The 21,801-nt window shown below is 40.1% G+C and overlaps 1 protein-coding gene across 2 annotated transcripts in view; it reads left to right on the top strand.

Annotated features, from left to right (window-relative positions):
* The window catches only part of FMN1 (formin 1), a 178,775-nt gene that overhangs the window by 22,629 nt on the left and 134,345 nt on the right, over positions 1 to 21,801 (top strand). Inside the window, exon 2 of one of the 2 annotated variants that reach the window (XM_086462891.1) lies at positions 10,703 to 10,878. In XM_086462891.1, the coding sequence (XP_086319017.1) occupies positions 10,703 to 10,878 (176 nt within the window). Of the gene's footprint in view, positions 1 to 10,702; positions 10,879 to 18,807; positions 20,206 to 21,801 lie in introns of those variants that run through there. The other variant, XM_086462892.1, reaches the window with a different exon arrangement.

Genomic DNA, 21,801 nt, shown 5'->3' with positions numbered 1-21,801 from the left:
GTCTTATTCTTAGCATTTTTTGATAAATACTACATCTGCAGGGGCCATGCTCCATCCAACCTGCGCCATTTCTTCCCATCACCACAGCCCTAGGCAGTGTACAAGAAGCTGTGACCTTTCTTTAGATGAAAGACAAGAGCTGGAGTAGAAATGGGGAAAGGTAACCAAGAAAAGGAGACAGTGCCTAAGCTCATTCTTGAATTAACAGCTTGGTGATTAACTCCCAGAGGATAGATTGACACTGTGTAGGAATGCAGGAATATCCAAGTGGTGTGGAGTTCAGCAGCTGCGCCTGCAGGAAAATATAATAATTTATGTCTGGAACCAGTACAGCTATATATTATAGCTGTGTACCAGAGTACAGCTGTGCAGGGCTTGTTAAACAGAATGCAAGGCTGCATTGAATAGCTGTACTGGTAGTACTATTTGTTAGTACTATTAGCTATTAGATTAGTAGTTTTGATGCCACTGTCTCAGACATCCTTGCAGTGGGATGTAGAAAATTAGTGTAACAAAACTTTTTGTGGGACCTTACAGAAGAAAACAATCTCACAGATCTCCATGTAAGTGGATTCTCTAAGTTTGTTCTGCCCACTCACAGCATGTTGTCACTCTCACTCAAGATAACGCGTATGTTAAAGCAGTCTGGCCAGCATTACTAAGGAGGTTATAGAGAACAAGAGACACCAGCTGTCAAATCCTCACTACATCTCTTGGGTTCTTCTAGACTGGTAACAAAACAGGTTTTTTATCCCTAAAAAGAGGGTTTTATTACCTCTAAGAATCAACGGTTAGTAAGGCGTGAGCCCTATACCACAAAATCTTCTGTATTTTGTCTGTCGTGCATGTTAAGCTAGGTTGCTGCCCATCATCTTTGTTTCCTAATTTTGGGTATTTTTTGGGCTATCTTGTGTCTTTCTGTTGGATAACAGGCAAAAGAATGTCACATGCAATGCAGTGTTATTCCATGAGGAGGAGAAACAACAGCACAGGCCATGTGGTGTAACTCTTTTGCCATCCTCCACCTGTGATCAGAGTGTAGTTTTCCACTGATGAATCATATGCACCACAGTCTAGATATAAATAACACATTCAGTGTTAATTAGTTTTGTTGCTGTCAGTAGCGTCTCTGGTTATCTATACAGGCTATTCTTTTAATTGTTTCTTCTGGTACTTTTGCACATTTCTATCCATACTTCATTAATTTCAATCTCAGTACTTGTACTAATAACCTTTATGTAATAACATTTGTGCAATGTAGAAGTGACCTCTGCAAATAGATTCATCAATATTAGAGCTTATTTTAGCAGTTTTCAACATTTTAAAGTGTATTGTAAAAGATGTAGATTATTTAAAATCGATCTTATGTCATGTTTTATCACTTATCTAATGACCGAACCAAATCTTGTCTGTGGTGAATTTGTCTTTCTGATAGTCAACAGAAGAGTGAGAGTCAGTGGGTAAGAGGAAATATTCTAAAAAGCACATGAGAAAAGTAATGTAAACACTTGAAGTCATTAAATAGCTTATTAAATTTACTTAACCCGCTGATATTGTGGTCAAGGACTCTTGTAGCCTCTTCTCCTGGCTTGCTGCCTAGAAGATGTTAGCTTTCAGCTGTGTAGCTTTTTGTCTGGATTTTCTATATACCTCTTTATTCTCCTTATTGCACTAGCCGCAGGTTTCTGATCTTTTCAAAGACTACTGCTTGCAAGTCAAATCTTGCTAAACAAAATAAGGAATATAGAGTTTAAACATCTATCTCCTCCTCCACATTCTTTGAGCTCACTGGCTAAAGACACTGTTGTAGAAAGACACAGTGAAACACTCCCCAGGTAGCAGACGGCAATTACGGTATTAGGAATGCTTCAGTTTTTGATAGTTGCCTTGAGTGTAATCTGTATCAAATATGATAGGTATTATGAATGTCTAGAAATTACTTCAAGTAATGAAAGAAACAGTTGTAAACTGTTTTTGGAAAATGATCATTATTTATTTTAGAACCCCACAAGACATTTATCATATGCTTAATACCAAAAGCATATGTGAATTGTTATACATTTGGGCCTTGTGTAGTATGTAATTTTTGTATGTCCACAAAATGCTGACTTGGAAAATGTTATATAATTAATATATGCTGACTGGATATTTAAAGAGATTACTTTGGGTATTATCCCAATCTGGAAGTTACTGTGAGCACTGAAATTCTTTGGCATTAAAAATGAGCATTTCGCTACAAGTTCCTGGCATTGCAGCTCAGAACCTTGGCCTGAACATTGATTGTGGGGTTTGGCTGTGGACACATGAAATTCCTTTGGGAATAGCAAGAGATTCAGAATTTGGACTGAAGTGCCAACTGCTCCCTGTGTTATGTCCTCCTGGGTTTTTTTGTATCTTTGTTTCTTTGCTTATAATGCCAGCTGTGCACACTTGGAGAGTATCCTGCTTGCATCTGAAAGCAAGATTTGGCTGGAAAGTGACAAGGCAGGTCCTGCTCATTATTTGCTGAGAGTAACTAAACTTGTTAAATTTGAGTAGGTGCTGAAGCAGTATGCTGAATGGGGTCACACTACTCAGTAGCTTGGAGGACTGTATCTTGATTCAGCAAATATATTCTGTACTTGTTACTAGAGTTCCTGTTCCTCAGGTTTCTTGAGCATTTGTTGGATGGTTACACAGCATTGAAACTTGAGTATGGTTCTAGTGGAAACTTGAATATGGTTCCTATGAAATATGGTTCCTCCTGGCAACTGTGCTAGGGCACATGGAAAATAAGGAAGTGATTGGTGACAGCCAACGTGGCTTCACTAAGGGCAAGTTGGGCCTGGCAAATTTGGTGGCTTTCTACGATGGGGTTACAGTGATGGTGGATAAGGGAAAAGCAACCAACGTCATCTACCTGGACTTGTGTAAGGCATTCAACACTGTTATGCATAACATCCTTGCCTCTAAACTAGAGAGACATGGATTTGATCGACAGACCACTTGGTGGATCGGGAATTGGACGGATGGTCATACTCAGAGTCATGGTCCACAGCTCGAAGCCCAGGTGGGGGATCAGTGATGAGTGGTGTTCCTCAGGTGTCAATATTGGGACTGATTTAATTTAACAACTTTGTTGGCAACATAGACAGTGGGATTGAGTGCACCCTCAGCAAGTTTAATGATGACACCAAGCCGTGTGGTGCGGTTGACACACTGGAGGGAAGGGGTGCCATCTGAAGGGACCTTGACAGATTGGAGAGGTGGGCCTGTGCAAACGTCATGAAGTTGAACAAGGCCAAGTGCAAGGTCCTGCACCTGGGCTGGGGCAATCCCAAGCACAGATACAGGCTGAGCAATGGGTGGATTGAGAGCTGTCCTGCAGAGAAGGACTTAGTGGTGCTGGTGGATGAAAAACTGAATATAAGCCAGCAATGTGCGCTCGCAGCCCAGAAAGCCAGTGGCATCCTGGGCTGCATTAAAATCAGCGTGGCCAGCAGGTCGAGGGATGGGATTCTCCCCCTCTATGCCTCTCTCATGAGACCCCAACAAGTACTGTGTCCAGCTCTGGAGTCCTCAGTACAAGAAAGACCTGGACCTGTTGGAGCGAGTCCAGAGGAGGACCACGAAGATGATCAGTGGCTGAAGCACCTCCCCTATGAGAACGGGATGAGAGAGTTAGGGTTGTTCAGCCTGGAGAAGAGAAGGCCCTGGGGAGACCTTACACCGGCCTTCAAGGGGGCCTACAGGCAAGGTGGGGAGGGATGCTTTATCAGGGAGTGTAGTGGTAGGATGAGGGGTAATGGTTTCACAGAATCACAGAATGGTGGTGCTTGGAAGGGACCTTTGGAGATTATCTGGTTCAATCCCTCTGCTAAAGCATGCTTATCTAAAACAAATTGCACAGGATTGCATCCAGGCAGGTTTTGAATTCAAGCTGCAAGAAGGTACATTTAGATTAGACATAAGGAAGAAGTTCTTCGCTGTGAGAGTGGTGAGGCACTGGAAGAGGTTTTCCAGAGAAGCTGTGGCTGCTTCCTCCCCAGTGGAAGTGTTCAAGGCCAGGCTGGATGGGGCTTGGAGCAACCTGGTCTAGTGGAAGGTGTCCCTGCCCATGGCAGGGGGTTGGAATGAGATGATCTTTAAGATCCCTTCCAACCCAAACCATTCTGTGATTCTGTCATCTTTCTGCTCATGATCTTGCTCTTTTTTTTTCTTTTTTTTTCCTAATCCGAATTGTACTAGTTCTTTTACACAAAGTTAGTGATAAGTATTCTCATTTTTGCTATTCTGGGTTTTTGTCTAGAATAAACAGACTGAGGTGGTGGAGAAAAGCATATGAAGTATATAAATTACTTTAATGTAAACTCTTAAAAATATTATAACTCAAATTCAATGTCAGCAGTCTAAATGGAAAGTTATTTTAATACAAAATCATGAAATTTATGCAAGTAATTTATAGGATTTGATAGATGTTGCTAATCTTTCTTAGGTTAGTGACCATTCCGAAGCATATTATATTTTGAAAAGCTTTGAGTTGTATTATATGCTCTTGCTTTTGATACATTCTCCATTGAGAAGTTGCACAAATATTTTTTTTCAAGAAAATAAATATTTTTGAATTCTTCCAATTCCTGTTTAGTGGTTGAACACTCAAATTTTCTAAGCCAGAGAGTTTTATCTTCATTGGGTTTTTTTGTTGTTGTTTTTTAATGTTCAAGGTTCATGTCAAGGCTATGGATAATCCTCCTGTGGGACTATACTGTACTTTGAGTTTGCACTTCAGAATAACACACTAATCTTTATTTGCTAGCTAGAGAGGGAGGTCTTAATTTTACTTGGCAATAGATTTCTCTGTTAATAATTGGATGGATTTGAAGAGACTTAAACATTTTTCTCTACTATTAGCAGTACTAAATTGTATTTACTGTTTGCTGGGAGAAATAGGACACAGCCAAAAGACAATTGATTGTTTTGGATATTGGTAGTCCAGGAGCTTCTAGCTCTCTGATTGTAACAAGGGCCCCAGTCCTCAACTGCCATGGCAGGGTGTTGCTGTTCCAGGGCTTTGTTCCTACACTCACTGCTTTTTGGGATTTGGTTAAAAAATTGTACTCGGTACTGTGCCATTCAGGCTTCTTTGTTAGAGCAGTGTAGCAAGTAGCAGGCTTAACGTTTGCTCTTTAAAATCTACAGTTTGTCATAATGCAAAAAAATTCCTTAAATGTCATGTGGAAACACACAATCTTCAGCAAGCATTTTGCTAAACTGCTTATATATGAATCGCCTCATGCTCCAATACAGTTTAAATAGAAATATAGGAAATAGGGGAGAAGATAACAAGAAGTCGCATATGTCTTCGTTCCCAAAGGTAGAATTTAGCATCTTTTTCTAGTTTCTCTAGTCTTGCACTTAACTACAGATTTTCTTAATGTTAAGAGGATTAATTAGTCTGCCTAGTGCACAATGTTAACTTTTCTGGGCAGAAAGCTACATACTGCTTTACATTCTATCCAATACAACAGAAAGAACGGTATTGATACTAAGATTTCTTTTCAGTCTTCTCTTGAGTCTCTAGCAGAGCAAACAGTTTCTTTCTGTTTGCTTCCTTCCCATAAAGGAAATCTGGAAAATGAAAAGGGAAGGAGGAGGGCTCTATCTAGATTTTTTTAATTCTCTTTCAGTTTTTCTTAATTTTCTTCCAATTTACTCCTATTTCTTCAACTTCAAAACAGATATTAACTCCAGAAAAGCAAATCGTATTGTCCTCTGTGTCAGCTACATACATGGGAATATTTGGTACAGAATTTATATGTTTTTACAGAATTAATGTCTTTATGTACTAACAGATCTGAGATATCACAGATGGCATGTGCATGGAACTGTGCAATACCATTTTCCTGCAGATTCTGAAATGGCTGAGACTACTTAAATTGAGATTTATTAAATTGGTATCTGTAGCAAGAAAAAAGAAAAGAGAAATTTTAAACAGGAAAAATCACGAAGCATTTACTGCTTGGTTTATGATTTAGAAAGAAATAGGTCAGGTAAAAGGGATGGATCATGAAATTTGAGGTGCACACAGCAAGAAACAGTTTTGGTGGGATCTGCATATTTTGGATTTCCATATTTTTAAAAAATATGTTGACTCTTCAGCTGAGGTTACCCTCACATTCCACCAAATGCTTCCAATAACATCAGTCAAGCTTAATCCATTTGGGGAAGCGTGCCTTTTGTAAACAAAAGATTGTTTAATGTGCTGTGACTTGCTGATGTAAGACCTTGCAACAGCTAAATCCCTACAGTAATATAATTGTCTTCAGTTAGAATTACTGTAAGCACTCTAAATGTACTTCTGATGTTCAGAGTGTTCAGGTCTGCTGTCAAAATGGTGCCTTTAAATGAGCAACTTTGACACTTAGACTGTTTCAGTTTTGTGGTCCACTTGCTGAATAAATCTAATTGGTTATTTAATTTGTTTGTTTCTAAAACAGACCTAAAACCTTAAAGGTCCATAAAACTTAGCATTCTAAGACTTGTTCTCAAATTCTGTACAAAGACTTAACTTTTATTTTATTTACCTTTGTTTCACTCCTTCCAAGAGGCAAGCAGTGAATACAAGTATCTAACTAACATAAAGTTTTCATTATTCATGCTTCACATATAAAAGTGTTTGTAACATTTAATCAAATAGGCAACAGAATTGTAGATAACATAGGAATCACCATTCAAAAAGAGTAACCACTATATTTTCATCACGTGTGATGTAACAATCTAGAAAGAATGGAGCACAGTTAAAAGATTAATATATAGAATGACCAGTGATCAGGAAACAGAAGCTAAAAAGACACAGTGTAAACATTGGTCTCAGACTTGAGTGTGTTGTGGTTAAGTAAACCGTGTTCCCACAGGGAATGGATATTATGACCCATCCTAATTCCTTCGACTAACAAAAAATAAATGTTTGAGAAGCTGATTTTTTTTTTTCCTCAAGTTCTTTTTCCAAGACAGCTGAAAAAACACAAAGAGGCTTTCTATAGAGAGACTGCCTAGAGAAAACAGACTATGTCCCATAGAAACTGTAGAACTGTGGATTACACAATGGTAACTTAATAGAAATGCATTACATATTAGCTAATACATCTGTTTGCTAATTTAAGAGATTGTTTTTAAAAGACTTTGTATGACAAGAATGTGTCATTTGTACAAAAAGACATGCGTAATTACCTTATAATTATGGAGGTTCAGCATCGGACTAGACAGTTTAGGACATCCTGGATGCACTATTTATTATCACAGTCTGATGATATGACCATGTCTGTATCCCTCAGGTTTCAGTGCCTCATTTGTCTTACCTGTAAATTTGTCAAGATAAAAAAAGTTGTTTACTTACAAAGTCTGCATGGTAAAAATTGACAAGGAAGCATTAAGTACTCCATCTTCCTGCATTTACTTTGCTCAGTCTTCCGTTCCCTTGGGACAATAGGTGGCAGCAAATATGTATTTGGGCAGTCTTCTTTCTACGTGCAGTGTTCATAGGAGGCACTACCTAATTGGTATAAACTGCAAAACCTGGAAGACAGTTTGAATAGCAACTGGACTCTCTTGAAAGTCTTTTTTTGAGAAGGGAAAAAAGAAAAGTTGTCAAATCAGTTAAGTTGGCTAAATGATAAGCATATGCATTTTAAAACTTCCTAAATTTAGCCTATGATTGAATGGAAATATACACATGTTTACATATAAATGGATAAAATATATATAACCTTTTTTTAAAATACACACTCAGATATTTTAAAACATTCATTATAAATTTATGTAGCAAATAAACCTAGTTCAACCACAGTCTCTGAAATTACAGAAACAATCTAAATTTCCTCTTGGTGGATTACACTGGGTTGCCAATTCAAAAACAAACAAACAAACAGTTGTTTCCTGAATAAGTGTAAGTAGCAGTAAAATCCATCTGTTGGAGCTGACAGAATGGTGAACTTAAGGGAAAAATATGGCCAAGTATTTAAGAATTTGCTTAAAAAAGAGATAGTTAAAGTTCTGCTTTCATATTCCACTGTCTGCTGAGGTGGATGGGTCCCTTACCACAGAAGTGGTTGTATGCTAACGGTGCATACAGGTGAGAGAGAACTGGTTCAGGGAAGAATGGGGTCACCAGCTAGCAGGGTAAACTCATAGATAACAGAACATTAAGTAATAATTGGAATAGAGGGTGGAGAATAGAGGCTTGGTAACAAACTTGGGAGCAGTCTGTCAACAGCAAAAATACCATAAATTAATATGATGGTGCATAAAATTAAATTTGGATGAAACATGAATCTCTACAGCTGAGGGAGATACTCATTTTTCTAGTAGCCCAGAAAGCATTTGGCAGGGCCAGTGGTTCTTAGCTGTGCCACAGTTAATTACGGGAAATACTAGCTGCCGCAAGAAGAAATTCTGAATGTGACCTCTTGCTACAACTCTGTATCACATATGAATCAATGAAGATCGTTAGAGTAACCACATTATGGGTAAAATTCACTGCCACATAGGAAGGAGTTTTCTCTTTAGCAGTAGCTGACCTAGAACAGACATCTTGAAAAAGAGGGGACATAGGTAAAAACAATTGTTTCAAACTGTCTGCAGAGTGCAACTGTAGTCAAGCTTTGAAGTATCAGAGGTAATGCTGCATGGGGTGGGCAACCAGTGAATAGGTAATTAAAAACCAAAATGAATTCCCAAAGAGCATTGAATTAAAAATGGTAGTATTTCCGGGGTTTTACTATGTATATTTGCATTTTAATGCTATTTTAATGCTACATTGTTTTATGGAAGCATGTATGGGTTTTATAGGTTATATGACAAGATTCTAACTTTTTTCCAGTGCAAAGTCAGTTGGTACCCACAAAAACTGTAGCATTGGTATGTGACAGAAATCAGGAAAAAGGCTAAAAGCTGGCATGATAGGTTTGCGAGCATGATAGAAATAATGTCCAATTACTTTTAAAATGGTGATTTGTACTTTTTCCTCTCCAGTCACCTGGAACTTTCTTTATATTTTCCACATGTTATAATCATGTAGAGCGGCCAGAGGTAACTGGGCTAATTGTACGGAGCAATAAAGATGAGGTCAAAATTCAACTGATACATTTTACTCAGATTATTATACTACAAAGCATATTTGTATTTTTGAACTTAAAGCTTTCTAAATATCAGAATGACTGCTACAATGACGTAAGGGCCAACAAGAAAAACAGTTTATCAAATATGTGAAAATATACAGAAAAGCAGTGATTCAGAAAGTCAGAAAGCAAGTCTCTCCTTAGATACCTGATCTTAAAGATGGCATATCTGGACCTAAGTATGTCCTAAAATACATGGTCCTGAATATCTTGATATTCATATTATATGCAGTGCATAATTTCAAAAAGTGTCAGGTATGTGTAATGCTCTTTTTGCAGAAATGCTGTCTTTTGATAGAATCACATTTTGAGATTGTGCAAATAAGAAGATGAGTTTATTCACACAGTAGTAACTGATTTGTACTTTGGATTGTTGGCCATTTTTCCAAGTGTTTTACTTTACTATGCTTACTGATACAGTGTGGCACCTAAATTATTTGGAGCTATAAGCTTTCAGAAAGTTTAAAAATCAGCCTATATTTAAGCAAACAGGCCTACAGATTCCAATCCTCATGTCTCGCTTTTTAACATAGTCTTTTAAAATTAGGAAAAATGCAAAAAATGAAAAATAAATTACAATTTTGTAAGTGCAGTTGCTTGTATAAGCTACCATGTGTAGCAGCCAGGAATTGTTCTAGTATCTGAATTTTCCAGTAGAATGTTCCAAGACGCATGTGTTTGTGTGTATGAAAGAGGGTATATACCCTAGGGAATATAAAAAGAAGTGTATATATCCTATAACATGTCAGACATTACACTTTAGAGAACACACTGACTTTGTGGAATTCATTGGTTTTCTCATGGTTAAATTACAGGCTGTCATGCAGCAAAAGACTTATTACTGTTTTGAGGAACTAATAAACCAGTGGTGCTGCAAGGGGAAGGGAGAGTGCTGGGCGGTTGTAGTGCAGGGCATAGAGGCATGTGCTTTTGCCTGTCAGGTTTTGCTCTTACTTCTCCCAATAAATGCATGCCTGTTTGTAACTAAACTGTTCCAAGACTAGGTTGATACTATGTGTAAGGTTACTGGAGCAAGGTAAAGTATCAAGTATCACTTCTGATTGAAGACTGCTTTTTATGCCTTTGGTGTAAGGGAGTAACATGGATTGGTGCAGTCCCCACTAAGGCTATGTTTAGCCAATGTCAAAAAATTTGTCTAATCAGTCTGTTGAGCTCTGAAATATGTGTGTGTAACACACATGTTCAGGAGGGCAAGTAAGAGTGCCTTGGCAGAGGAGGTGAAAACTCAAGCACCTTACATACTGTGTGTGTCCGTTTATGGGGAAAGACAAGCAGCCCACTTTTTTTTTTTTTTTTGCTAGATCTGTCCCACAATTTAAGTACAAAACCATTTTTTTCTGAGTGAAAACAAAGTATGTACCCCATTTATGCCGTTCTGCTTTGTTTTAAACAAACAGGAGAAAAGTAAGTGCCTATGTTGGAAGTGTGTACTAGAATTTCAAAAAGATACAGAACTTTCTATATGCAGGGATTATCTGCAGATGCATACTTATTTTATTTCATTTCACTTCACTTTGGCATTCCAGCAGAGTCTGCTTTAAAGGATGACTTCACTGAACAGCTGACTAATTTGGATGTGGCAAACAGAGATGAAGATACCTGGGTTTTGGATTGCAGATTGGGGCGCTCAAACCCATTTGCTCATTCAAGTGAGAAGGAGAAGATCAACAGAAATGTGTTGCATTTCAGTCTGGAACTGAATGTAAGTAAGGCTCTATTCATGCTATATTGGGTTTCAACAAGCATTTATTATATGCAATTACATTTCTGGTATGCATTTATTTCTGGTATGTCTAAAACCATGTTCCAAAATATCTGACAAACTGCAAGTTTTGGATGTGATACAGTTTTCCAGATGGTTTGTGAATCAATGTGCCTGTAAGCAGCTAAACCCGAGAGCAATACATACAGAAAATTTTTAAATTTTAAATTAGATAAGTAGATTAAGATACATGATGTGTCATTTCTAAACTCATGATGGGCTTTTAATTTAAATTAGTTGTTTTCCGGGAAATGGACTGCAGGAGCTAGGAACTAGGAGACAACAAGGATAAGAATAGGTACTAGGAAGTTTCAAGTTAGCAAGCAGTGTGTGTATGCATGTGTGTGAGTGTGTGCACGCATGTGCGCAGCCCAGAACTGCTGGGAGCCACGCTGTTGCTTCTCAGTGTCTTGGAGCAGCTGAACTGTCACCAGAGTCAGACTGGCCATGAATTGGACAGGAAAAGTTTCTAAAGTTCCTGGGATGTAAGACACTGAAGCTTCATATGGCAATCTGAGAGACTTAAAATGAAACACTTGCTCAATATAGCCCAGCGTAATCTATAGCTGGAAATACTCATATGCTCCCAGGATGAGCAGTAACCAGCCTACAGACAGACATGTTTTGGCAGTAGTTTTCAAAGTGGAAGGAGAAGGGAAGAGAATGTAGTAGAAGAGGAAAGAAGCATGGAAGGGATGGAATGGTTGAAAGGAAATGCTTTAAAAACTGGACAACATAATGCACTTTGTGCAAAGAAACACTAACACAGATTTGTGTAACAGTGACATCTATTGATAGAAATACCAGAATTGACTTAGAAGTACATTTCACATGATTTTAATGATGCTTACACTCACCATTGCTATTCTCTTGAGCTTGTTATAAAATTAGTGTCTTGTCCTAACCTCCTTTTCCTAAAATAATTGATTAAAATGTCAGCGTAGTACTGTGAAGGTATAGCTTTATCTTTGTAATAAAGTTGTTGAGATTAAACCACATCACTGGACAGAGAAGAACTGTGATGTTGTTGTTATTGCTGCTACAAATATATGCTACAACAGGAAGAATCCAGTGCCTGAGGATACCTTGTCTACGTTTACAAAGTCCTTGTATAGAGCAGGAGTTCCAAATTAAAAGCCATTTAAAAACAACAATTTGAGTAAAATAAGAGGCATCTAAGATTAGTAAGCAGTTTGTTTCCATTTTTCTTACTCTTTCTTAAGCAGCATTTTCTGTCTAAAAATCTAATTGACTGCAATATCAAAACTGGAATGATTTCAGTTTCTTGTAGTTAACAAGGAAGAATATTTATTCCACTATTTCTAAAAGATTCAGAACAAAAGCCTCAAATTCTATAAAAACGGGGTGCTTAGCATGATAAGATAGATAATGGCCAAAGACAGGCTGCATGAGTTGCTCTGGTGACAGCAATCCATTCCCAGACATTGTCTTCCCTGTGCACTCCTCAGACCGGAGAGCAAAACAACTGTGGTCAAAAACCGTGCCTGTCTCTGAAGAGCAACTGAAATGGACCAATTTATTTACTCAGTCGCACTACATCCAGTCATGCCATCTACAATCCTTTCTTGCTGTTGGAAGAAGAAGTTTAGCCTGACTGATCAAAAAGTTAGGCATACTGGTTTAAAATGCAGTTATATTCATAATAGTGACAATGTGAAAACCAAAGCTTTTTTATTTTTAGTAGCTCTGCTTTCTATAGATTAGGATCATCCTTACATAAATGTATAATACATTTGTGTATGTGCATATATAGATATACTAGTGCTTGTTTATGTTATTCAAAAGATGTTTCTATGTTTCTATTAGTTGAAAGGAGGCAGATAAAGTAGATGAGGGAGAAAATGAATGAATTCTGTTCTGGCAGGAATTTCAAATGCACAATCTGTATCAGAAGCCTGAAAAAAATTCCTGCATTAGATTTTAAATCTTAGTTGGAGCATGCTGTGTTCTCATTCACAATCCAGCATAGAAAAGATACAGAGATACGGAAGGTAATGAAACAACAGAAACGCAACTCCACCCTAGTCTTTATACAGCATTTCATCTCGCATAAAAAAGCACATAAATGAGATGTGAAAATGCAGCAAAAATAACTATTAGTAGCTAATAATTAGTTAAGAAATTCTGGTAAATTATTTGATGTGACTATGTGGATTTTATTTAATAAAGTTTTTTGTTTAATCTTTGAACTATTATATTGTACTGTAGATGGGGAGCAAAATGCCTGTTGAAATGAAAAGAAGGTGAAAAGAGAGCAACCTAGAAAAGGAAAGCACAAAGGGAAAAGATTAAAAATTCATCTCCATTCTTTGTTACACTAAGTGCCAGCCTTTGTGCCTTAACACACAAAGATCTTGCTCAGTTTACTTACACAGTTTACAGTGATCTTCAAGTCTTTGTTGCTTGTACCTCTGCTTGTTTTAACCAGGACATCATCCAATACATCTCTTCTACAAGCTCTGCCTGAGAACCACCATTGTTTTTTCATATGATGGGTTTTACAGGCTAATTGTTCCATACATTTATTGATTCAACATGCGCGCCTTCAAAAGAGTAAACTGGCTTTCTTAACGTGCTTTCTGGTTTTATAATCATATAACTTTTACAATCTTTTTTTTCAAATTCTCTCAAGTAGTCCATATCTCAATGTCAAGCAGAATTTTTGATGTTAAAAAGCAACTTACATTTCTACAGCCCCCTATATCAAATGTGTCTGTTCTGCACTCATTCTGCTACCATCATGTAATGCTGAATTTTGATAAGAATTATAATATCTAGTAGCCAGTCAATTTCACCTCTGTGCCAAGATAATGGAGCAGATCCTGCTGGAAATTATGCTAGGGCACATGGAGAATGAGGAGGTGATTGGTGACAGTCGACATGGCTTCACCAAGGGAAAATCATGCCTGAAAAATTTGTTGGCTTTCTACGATGGGGTTACAGTGTTGGTGGATAAGGGAAAAGCAGCTGACATCCTCTACCTGGACTTGAGTAAGGTATTCAACACTGTTGTGCATGACATCCTTGTGTCTAAACTAGAGAGACATGGATTTGATGGACGGACCACTTGGTGGATCAGGAATTGCCTGGACAGTTGTACTCGAAGAATCATGGTCAACAGCTGGAAGTCCAAGTGGAGACCAGTGACAAGTGGTTGATATTGGGCCTGGGGTAATTTAACATCTTTGTCAGCGATATGGACAGTGGGATTGAGTGCAACCTCAGCAAGTTTGCAGATGACACCAAGCCATGTGGTGCAGTTGACACACTGGAGGGAAGGGGTGCCATCTGAAGGGACCTTGACAGATTGGAGAGGTGGGCCTGTGCAAACGTCATGAAGTTGAACAAGGCCAAGTGCAAGGTCCTGCACCTGGGTTGGGGCAATCCCAAGCACAGATACAGGCTGAGCGATGGGTGTATTGAGAGCTGTCCTGCAGAGAAGGACTTGGTGGTGCTGGTGGATGAAAAACTGAATATGAGCCAGCAATGTGCGCTCGCAGCTCAGAAAGCCAGTGGCATCCTGGGCTGCATTAAAAGCAGTGTGGCCAGCAGGTCGAGGGATGGGATTCTCCCCCTCTACGCCGCTCTGGTGAGACCCTACCTGCAGTACTATGTTCAGCTCTGGGGCCCCCAGTATGAGAAAGACAGGGCCCCCAGTGTAAGAAAGACTTGGACCTGCTTGAGCAGGTCCAGAGGAGGACCACGAAGATGATCAGGGGGCTGGAGCCCTCCCCTATGAGGACAGGCTGAGAGAGTAGGGGTTGTTCAGCCTGGAGAAGAGAAGGCTCTTACAGCGGCCTTCCAGTACTTAAAGGGGGACAGGGCAGAGAGCAGGTCTGTGTCAGCTAAGCTTCAGATCAGTTCAAACCATCTGAGCCACAACCACAGCCTGCTGCTTCACGGGGCTCTTCTGAAGCCTGACACAATTTGTGCATATTTGATCCTATGATTATTTTCAAGAAATTATGTGAAGCTTTCTTAGTTTAAGGCTCTTTATGTTGAAAAAAAACAGTAGAAAGTTTGATTTCGATACAGTTTAGCCACTTGGTTGTTTTGTACAATGTGTCTTTATGGCCTATTCATGTTTCTCTGGTTTGCTGTTACGGTGATCTGAAAAGGCAATCTGAATAGATAGAGGGCCAGGAAGTCTTGAGCCCTGCTGTATGACAGTGATAGAAATCAGATTACTTTATTCTGGCTTATTGCATGTTTTCTTCAAAGCCAGTTTTAAAACCTACTTCAGGGGAGCTCTTAGACAGCTCAAGAACAGAACTGGAGTGAGTTGTAGGTGTGACTTCTGTCTGTGATGAAATGTAGGTCAGAAAGGGTGTGGATTATTAAATGTACTTTAAACTGTAAGGAATTATTGTCCTTTTGTATAATTAGTGCATTGACTGCCCTGAAAGTTGCTATGACAGGTTTTAGGGGCTTTTCTGAGGCACCAGAGAGTTGTCAGTTTTATTAAGTAGAGAGACTTGTAACATTATCATGACTGATTTTTTTCCTAGAGATTTTGAAGTTGTTTCTTTTTTCAGATGCAGTATTACAGTCTGTTCAGAGAGACTTTCCTTGTAAGATAGATCCACCCAGCATTAAAACACTTCTGCCAACAAGCTGTCTCAGTCTCATTTGCACATCACAATACAATCACAGAATCACAGAACCACCTTCTTGTGGAAAAATATTAAGAGCACATATCAATGTATGTAGTTTACCCAGAAACACACTATTGGATAAGTACCAACGTGTATTTCATTATCGGTTATCCAGTCCCTCAACAGGAGACTGTCCACTGGGATGATCACTAGACTGCGAGAAACAAGTCCTTACAAAGCGTTATTTGAGGCTGGGGGTTTCTGGGCTGCATGGTGAATTTGAGAGGCTGGCTGGCTTCCAGTTTTTAATCATTTCCCCAGGGGCAGATGTAGAGGTGAGCTCCTTTGTTCATCCTAATGCTCAAAAAGCTTAAAAGTTTCTTCTCGCTTCCTAGAGTTCATTATCAAGAGAAGAGGTACATATAAAGCAGCATTAATTTCTGCAGGCTTGTGAGATTACCTCTGGCTGTATAAGGTGTATTTCTTCTTCTGGAGTTATAATTGTTTGGTGTTCAACTCTGGGTTTTCTAGCATCTCAGTACATTGCATAACTTCGGCCTCACACTCAAAGCACCATCTTTTCCACTACTAATTTAATCAGTCTCGTAAATTTTGTTGGGGTGTTGTTTAGACATAAAGTATGGTTTTCCTGCTTTTAAGTCTGCTTTTAAACTAAGCTTTTCATACATACTATTAAAATCTTAAATAGTTATAGTGGCTATTTTCAGTAACCTGCCTATGTACAATGTTCGTAGGACTGTTACAGCTTGGTGACCCTCGATTATTGCAGAGAAGTTTTATTCTAAGTATGAGTTGTCATTAATATAAACAGATAAATAAGTAAGTTGGCATAATCTGAAAAAGTATGTTTAGTTTAAAAGGTACCATGTGGTTGTTCATATAGGTATATTTTTTGTTAGTGAACAACGAACTCTCCTTGAAAAATATGATTCAGTGTTTATCCATCATAAATTAACCAAACCCAAAATAAATAATCAAGGCATAGCCATAGAAATTATCAGGACAATGAACAAGTGGTTGAACATAAAAATAGACATAAATTTAAATGTAGAACACTTTGGTTCAGTAGGGTCACTTTGCCTCAGTTATTTTGTCATAAAATGAAATTTAGAATTGCTGTACATCTCCCTTCAAGAAATCCTGTCTTAGGGGAAACCACCTAAGACAGGTGAGGCAGTTGCCTTCCGCTCGTCCTCTTAACCCTGGGATTGTAAGAGTAGGTTGGCATAGGGAATAATAAAGACTCTGTGTCTCTTTCCTTATGTAGAGCTTCCTTTTGCGGTATTAATTTATATTAAGCCTAGAAAACTAGGGGAGCCATGATCTGTCAGTCCTTGGCACCTGATGATTAAGCATGGCAGAGAAGCAGGTCCCAAGCGTACCCCAGGAAATGGCAGGCAGTCGGGCAGAAGTCATTGTTCTGCGTTAGATCAGAGATAGAGATGGGAACGATTCCAGTGCCCTGTCTATAGGTATGCATGCAACCTGGAACTGAAAAGGTGTCTGTAAGCTTCATCTGAGAACTTACTATTACAGTATGATTTTCAGGGAACTTTATTCCTGCAGTAGCTACCACTGACTTCTGCTGTTGACTTTATGATCGTTTATAGAATATTGAAAAGGTAAACACATGCTTTTTGTACAGTGTACAATTTTAAACATTAACCCAAAAGTTAGATGTGTTGGGATACTTTGTTATTGCTTGTTGTCTGTAATGTTCAGCTTTTCAGTAAATGTTTTTCAGTGATTTGACTTAGTGGTGTGATCTGCAGCTGATTTCCCTGTGAAGGACAGCTTTCCCCAATTGCTTGTTCAAGATTACTCATCACAGCTAAATGGACGACTGTAGAATGACCTTCTAACTTGGGTGCAAAGAAAAGAATAGTATCTTTGAATTTCTAAGCTACTAACGTGGAGATTCGACTAAACAAACTTCTTAAAAGGCCGAGGAATAGGAAGAGTATAAATTCATGCAGATTTGCAGTGTCTGTGGTTCCAAAAATAAGAAAAGGAACAAAAGCAAAGACTTTTGACTGGACTCTGATCTGAATGATACTGACTTTCTGAGTATCAAAGTTGCTTAAGAGTATTTTTCACTTTCTTTATATGTGTGTATGAAAAAAAAAAAAAGTATGTATTATCCCTGACGGCTTCTGTCAATACTGTGTTATAGAGCCTAGAAGACTTCCTTCAATTGTTTTTGCCAGTATTAACCAGAACAAATCCCACCCACGTAGCATTACCGTGGCAATAGGATGAAAGTTATCCGAAAATTGCCCCAGTTTGAAATACTCCAAGCTGGGGTGCAGGGCAGACGGGGAGCCTGCCTGCGTTCTGCAGAGGGGACTGGGCGCTCCCGAGGGCTGGCCGTGTGCCCTGCCCGCCGGCGGCTCCCGGTGGGGCTGCGGCGGAGCCGCCGGGAAGTACCTGTGCGCGGCCGGCAGCGCCGGGCCGGGTTAGGGCAGCCGTAACGTGAAACCAGTCCTGTCGGTTTTTGTTCGTGGCCCCGGAGGCTGGAAATCTGCATTCCAGATGAAACCTGCAGCAAATCGGAAGAGAGCCTCTTTTTTTTCCGCCTCCTTCGGCTTCGGGGGCGCTCCCCGAGGCTGCTGCGGCCGGGCGGGACCCGGGGACCCTGCCCAGGCGCCGGGTGGTGGCACCGGAGCCTTCAGATTCGGTACTTTGGACTTCCGTGGGACGCGTTTTGGGGATTATGGATTTACAAAAGAAGATCTTTACCGAAGCGGAAAGACTATGCAAAAGAGTCCGTCAGGCATTTTCAGCTGAAACCCACTCGCAGCTCCCGTCCTGGGACGAGGAAGTCGCGAAGTGCCGGTGCGGCCGGCTCCGCCCGGGAGCGCTGCGCGGGTAGCTGCTCCGCGGCACGGAGGAAGTGGTGCGGGATCGCCGCCGTCCCGGCAGGAACCATTGGCCGAGTTTCCCACCGAGATTTGGGCGCTGGCACGCTCGTCTGCGACTAAGGGCCCTTTGTGTCGAGGAACCGGTCACCGACGCCGCTCAAAACGTGCTTTACGGTGGGTCCTTGTGCCGCTTCCGAAGCGGAGTCGGGAGGCCCGGCTGCGGCCGCAGCGCTGGGCCGAGCGGCGGGGAGCGGCGGGCCGGGGCCGCTGCCGCTGCGGGGCCGGGCTGGGCCGCCCGGGGCATGCGGCGGGGGGTGCCCTAGCTGCCGGCAGCGCTGCGGGGGCCGGACCCGTCCTGCGCTGCGCGCAGCATGGAAGAGGAGGACGCGGTGCGGGACTGTCGTGAGCCTGCGGACCTGGAGAGTCCAGCGGGAAGCCAACCTGGTCTCTTCACTACATTTTCTGTGAAAACACTTCTTGGGTTTACAACTAACTTCGAATCTGCAGCTTCCGAAGAAGAAACAGTGCTCAAAGCGTTTCGACCTTTGCACACCAATATAAACGCTCTTGCTAACACCTGGCATGAGAGGAATGATAATGATTGTAATGACGACTCAGAAAATGAGCGCGGGGTGAATAGTAGCAGTGGCCAAGCCGAGCCAACGACTTGCAGGCAAGCTGACGCTGACCTGGGACTGGAGTTTGCGGAACAAAATGAGTTACTTCTTCACCATTTAAAGTTTGTACAGACTTCTTTGTCTGAATCTGACAGTGAGGACAAGGATGCTATTCTTGTACAAGGTACTCTGGTTCATGCAACAAGTGATACAGAATCAGACACAGAGAGTAAGGACCTAGACACTGATGAAAACAATACAAGCGAATCTGGGCTAAATAATGTTGGCTTGTCTACTCAGGCTTTGGACAATAACAATGAAAATAAAGAAGAGTCAGAATCAGAAGGGCACAGCAACAATGATGCCACTGTGGGTACAGATGACATTGAGTTACACCCACCAATTTCTAAGCAGCTCCCGAAAGAGCTGGATGGTATTTTGGAGCATGACTCCAATGGAAAACACAGAATGTTAATGGATGAGCAGTTCAGTCGCTTGCTTGCTGCAGGGGAATGCCCTCAGGAACTTCCAGATGAAGAACAAAGACCTTCAGCTGATAATACATCGCTCCAAAAAACTGCACTGGCTGAAAAGACTTTCCAGCTGCCTGCTTTCTTTAGTGGACTACGTGTGAGGAAAAAGGGACTAACCACAGAGGATGGGGAAACTGTTACAGAAATTAAACCAAGGGAGAATGATTTAGCTCTGCTTAAATTACGACAGCCTGTTAAGAAATCCAGTATTACATCAGGTTTGACCACTAAAAAAAAATCGGCTGAACCTAAAGCAAGTCCTACTTTCCTGGAACAACTCTCTCACTTGTTAAACATAGACGTCTCCAAGAATGAAGATAGAACCGAGGACTCTGGTGAGGGATCTGGAGAGACCGAGGATAGTGATGAAGCTCAGGAGATCAAAGCCTCCAGTAGAACAGAACCACGATTTCGCTCTGAGGAAGTAAAATCAAGCCCCGCTGAATCTGCACTGGACGTCTTTAAAGCGTTATTCACACGGCCTCCCAAAAAAGAAACAACTGCAGATACTTCAGAGCTGGAAGCTATAAAACGCAAAATGAGAAATGAAAAAGAGTCCTTGAAAGCTGTATTTGAAAGGTCAAAATCAAAACCTGGGGATGGACCATCAGACAAATCTGTAGGTTGAGTTGCTTTTTCTTCCTAAGATCTGGAAGTAGATGCATAAAAGTAATGTCTTGTTTAAAAATTATTGGTGGGGACTTAAGGTCAAAATGTCAGAGCTGACCTCTTCTTTTGGCAATCTCAAATTTTGGATTCCCAACTGAAGAAATCTTGGGGCTAATTCATCAAAATTCTTGATCATCTGCAGTCATAGCAGAATTCAGTGAGAACAGCATTTCCATTAGAAGTGAGAACTTAAAAATCAGTTTCTGATTTTAACAGATCATCACAAAACAGTTGCCCATATGTTAAATATGGATTTAAATCAGTTTGGTGCTGCAAATATTTACTGTAGTATTATTTAATAGTTTCTCAGTCTCACTCTGTTTTCTTTTATTGAGTTTTTTATTTTTAAAAGTAATACTTTATTTTACCCTTTAGGAATAATTCTATGATAAGAGCTGATACAAGAAGAAGTTATGCATGGTATTCAACTCAAGTTTGTCCAAGACACAGAGTTTTTTTTTTTTTTCTTGCTTGCTTGCATATACCTACCTTTGCAAATACTGATAAGCGTTTAACCTTATCCAGGTATAACTCAGTGGTTCCAATTAGACGACTCAAGTTATGGATTATATAAGAATTTGCAAAGTTAATATTCTTAAGCATATGGCAATTTACTATATTTTTAAGAAATGAAAAAAATATGCCAAGTCTTTATAGAACCATAACGATAAATGAATTTGAATGTGATTTGAAGTCTTTAATTAAATGAGTAACCCTAGGGTTGGGGGAACCCCAACCCAAGATTCTTACAGGTACATTTTTGGCAGATATAATCAGTCCAGAAGATTGTTCTTGTTGGCCAAAGGGGGAGTTACCTGAATGATTAAATTTTTGAGATTGGACCCTAAACCTAAACTACTGAAGTTAATTTGCCGTGTTGGTTGTACTCTCTTTCAAATTTGTATTCTTACAGAAAATTAAAAACTAAAAAAAAATCTTGACTGACACCTGGGTAGACCAATAATACCAGTTTGTAATAAATTACCTACGTGGAGGAGAAAAGAGGTACTAATTGGCTGTGGCATGTACAGCACTTGCAGTCTGTGTGTGCCCTTCCCGTTCCTGACGTGTTTCTTCCTGCTTACACCAGGCCCTGTGCTGTGCTGGCGTAAGCGTTTGTGTGGCTCACAGCAAACCTATTTGGGAAGCTGCCATCACACACCGTGAGGGAGGAAGCACATGAGTCAGCAGGAGTGGCTCTTACAAATGTCTGCTTAACGTCTGGTCTAGTACAAATGTCATTTTCTCAGGGCAAAGCCAGAGTAAAAGGGTCTTGCCTTTCCTTTTTCCTCGCTCATGTGGGCCATTTATGGGGCCACTTTCATAAAGGGTTTTGCTGTTCCTGCAGTATGTCTGTGCAATTTCTTGTGGTAGCATGTTGTATAGCAGATTACAGAAATGTTAGAGATGTAAAAAAAACAACCCCGAACAACCAAACATAAATCTCTAAAAGAATGCTTATTTAATGTTGGTCTCCCCCCATTTAAAGGGTTATTTTAGCATTCCAGTTGACAATGCAGTCCCATTAACAGCTGCAGCAGCACTT

The sequence above is a fragment of the Leptosomus discolor genome, chromosome 3 (genome assembly GCF_034619465.1).
Source record: "Leptosomus discolor isolate bLepDis1 chromosome 3, bLepDis1.hap2, whole genome shotgun sequence".
NCBI lineage: Eukaryota > Metazoa > Chordata > Aves > Leptosomiformes > Leptosomidae > Leptosomus > Leptosomus discolor.
This window is presented reverse-complemented; position numbering and strand designations above follow the sequence as displayed.